Here is a 3,559-nt window from a genome sequence, read left to right as displayed (position 1 = left end):
GCTAGAACGTATGGTACAAGGAATGCTTGGATTTATCGAGTATTTAAACGTAGTGATTGATAGCGAAACGGATAGTTTAATCAATGTAAATAAAAAGCTCAGGAGGGCGCTATCTAAACGAACAATTATGACCATAGATCAGGTAAGAAAATTCAAAAATATTAGCAATTTTCATCCGTCAGAAAAAATGATTAATGTACTTCATTATTGATTTTTATGCTATAATTATGTGATACTGTGACTGCAATTTCGTCAAGTATACCAGATATTGTTTTTTGGAAATGTATTTCAACCTACATCAACGAGTTTTGTCTGTTAGTCCTACCCGCTGGCATAAAATGATGACATTGAAATACATCAGTGTGACTATTACAAAATATATAGTTTATCCTGAAGTAAGTATGTTACCAATCAACTGCCAATCAACCAATCGTTAAAATAAAAAGTTTCTAGATATGTTCGACGTTCTAAATATGGTCCTTTATGTTTTTTTTAAAATTATTATTATTTACAGTATATATTGTAACATTATTTTCAAATATACAATAGATAGAAATAATTCAATTACTACAGCTACAAAATTATAAAAGGCAATTTGAAATGATGTTATGTAAAGTACAATACAACACGACGGCCAGCGGAGTTTAGTCGCTTAAAATCCACATAGATTCTTTCCTTCCCTTCATCAACGTCATTGTTGAACGTATTGTAAACGTTAATGGGTTACGATACATTTTTAACACAATAGATAGATTGAGAATTAACCGATCCAATAAAACATTGATGTGAGGTTATGAAGTGCTTCCTTGTTTGCGGTGTTACAGTTCTTGTTTATGTTTTGTGTTTTTCAGAAACTGCATTCTATGAATGCAACTGATGAGGTGAAGGAAGCTGCTAAAGAGTGCCGAATTAAAACACCAACAAGGGTTGGTAGATTTGAACTTGCAAGCAATATTAAATCTTCAAAATATGCCAATAATAAATACTTTGCAAGCTATTCCTTTGGAAAAAGGTAAACAGAGGAGTAAATACTAATTGGGTTAATGCCTGTTTATACTTGCAACGAAAACGACAACGATAAAGTGGTAAAACGCAATTGTTCATATAGAAAATAAAAGAAATAACAAAAGTTTGCTCACTAGCATGATTCGGTAATGACTTATCGTGTATTTTACTCAATATTTTTACTAATCAAATCGTATGACGTCATAATCATGGGAAAACGATAAAATCGTTTTACTTCCATGATTTTAACGTAATTAAATTTGATTTGTGAAAATATTTTATATCGTAATAACCATAAATCGTTATCGAATGGTGCTAGTGTAAAAACTTTTATTTTCTACACAAACAATTGCTTTTTATCTTTTTATCGTTATCGCTATTATAAACAGGTCTTTATATGGTATATAATTATATTTTCAGAAATATGATAATCCATCTTTATTGTAAATTTGTATTTTACATATCAACAGAACAAATTGTAATCAAATCTTCAATAATGCAATAGGTCATTTTGTTTCTTCAACCTTTTACAGGAATGCTGATGAATTGAAACGAGTTCAACCATTATCAAATGATGACATTAAACAACCTAATTTATGTAAGTACATACCTGCACACACTATCTCTTTTTAGAAACATAAAGAGAATCCGAGTATTTTTAGACAATCAGAACTTTTTTTTGTAAGCCCTCATCCAGTTGAATGTAAACATCAACTCTTCTTGGGATTTGCTACGAGGTGTTATCTATTATAATGGAAAGTATAAAAGAGAAGGTGTTAGTTTGCCACTTTTTCAAAAGATGCATAAGGTAAATGAACCTAAATAAAGATAGTAGAATCTAATGTTATTTTAGTGTATTTATTTATCTTTATTCAATTTGGAATACTGTAAGTATAATGATAACTGCAGCATTATAAAAAATAATATTACGATATATTACAATATATATATATATATTATATATATTATATTATTATATTATTAATATTGTTGATATTAATTTTATTCATGCTGCTGCTCGGTGTGTCGAGGTTCTTCTCACCTGGAGAGTTTTGGCCAAATAAATAACTATACTCAGTTTAAGTATTATAAGTTTACTTGGATTCATGTTTTCCTCTTCCCCTTAGTGGAAGTTATGTTAGATTAAGTGAAATTAAATTAAAGTCGTAAAGATCCTTTTTACAGCTGCAACAACACCACGACCTTGGTACGATTTGGCACAGGCGCACATCCAGATGAGCGAAGCAGTGACTAAGTCAAAGATGGACAGCATCAACACCATTAACCTTGATGCCAGTGATATATTAAAGAAGCAAGTAACAATAATAGGAGAACATGCCATCTGCGTTCTTCGCGGCACTTGTTCAATCTTCAAAGAAAGTTTTGAGGAACAATTTAAAGAATATTCAGAACTTCACGACGCATGCTCTAACAAAATTCCTGAATGGAAGAAGAACATTGCTGCTTCATCCTTCCACCCCGGACTGTCTGAAGATATCAAAGATAATCCATTGGTGTTAAAGAGTTCTAGTTCTGAAAGAAATATACATGAGGTTAGATTATTGAATTTATTTATTTTTTGAATACTTACCTAGATCACTGACGTATGCCTTACTCCTCTTGCATGAGAAAATATTGTCCTTGGTACACCATCATACAGCAACGATTTCGGTTGTCTAATAATTCGCAATATGACAATAATAATGTTAACGTGATATAAACAAAGAAGCATAATATATTAATTTCATCCTAATTATTATTTATATAATTTTAGAAATAGTTGTGTTTTGTGTATACTCGAACTAGCATTGGATCGTTCCATCCATTTTACTTGTACTAAATATTATCATGGTTCATTAGAGCAACAATTGCAACTAAAAAACGTCATTAAAGCTCTTTTTATACTGACAAATACTTGTCGGCTTCCGCTGCTTGTCAACATGGTGTTCTTTTACGAGCGTCACTGATGACAGGTAAGTGAGGTACGAAATTAATGTAACCACAAGTGGGTCTCGGCAGCAATCATTAAGAAAGATATTTTTTTTCGAGGTTTTTAGTAATCAATGTAGTTTTTTTTTATTTTGATGATGAATCATGCCACTTTTCAGAAACATTATTAGATAAAATAGGTCCAAAACATAATGTTAATAGTTAGAAGTAGGAAACACAATCATTCTTCAGAATATCCATATAAAAAAAAGTTGTATGACTATGTACAAACTTTCATTTAATGTATGTATAAAATTTCCTTTAACGTATTTTTATCTCTCTATTTCGAATAAAAAAATACATTTGTTTTCACCAGAAAGAATAAAGATACTGTACCCCTTAATAATTTGTTACACATCATCAGAGCAGAGGCTGTTAACTAAGTGTTAATTTCAGATATTCATAAAATCGCTACACTGTCACTGAAGTCCTATATGCATATATATATATATATATATAACTGAAGTAAACTATCGCAATTATTACAAGCAGAGTGCTCAATGGTAGACCAGAGCGGATATAAATGAATAAAAAGCGAGGTTCAACAGTAGCTTTGATTAGACAT

General features: G+C 30.6%; 1 protein-coding gene across 1 annotated transcript in view; it reads left to right on the top strand.

Annotated features, from left to right (window-relative positions):
* The first annotated feature begins 6 nt into the window (after positions 1-6).
* Positions 7-3,559, top strand: part of LOC117117664 — an 8,211-nt gene continuing 4,658 nt past the window's right edge. The window contains exons 1-4 of the mRNA XM_033262053.1: positions 7-142; positions 852-1,012; positions 1,539-1,603; positions 2,191-2,558. Coding sequence (XP_033117944.1) covers positions 11-142; positions 852-1,012; positions 1,539-1,603; positions 2,191-2,558 — 726 coding nt within the window. The 5' untranslated portion in view covers positions 7-10. The remainder of the gene's footprint in view (positions 143-851; positions 1,013-1,538; positions 1,604-2,190; positions 2,559-3,559) is intronic.

This window comes from Anneissia japonica, unplaced genomic scaffold, assembly GCF_011630105.1.
Source record: "Anneissia japonica isolate Jap-2015-1 unplaced genomic scaffold, ASM1163010v1 scaffold3334_len1275209_cov185, whole genome shotgun sequence".
NCBI classification, from domain to species: domain Eukaryota; kingdom Metazoa; phylum Echinodermata; class Crinoidea; order Comatulida; family Comatulidae; genus Anneissia; species Anneissia japonica.
Note: the sequence above shows the minus strand (reverse complement) of the source record. Positions and strands in the feature narration are given on the sequence as shown.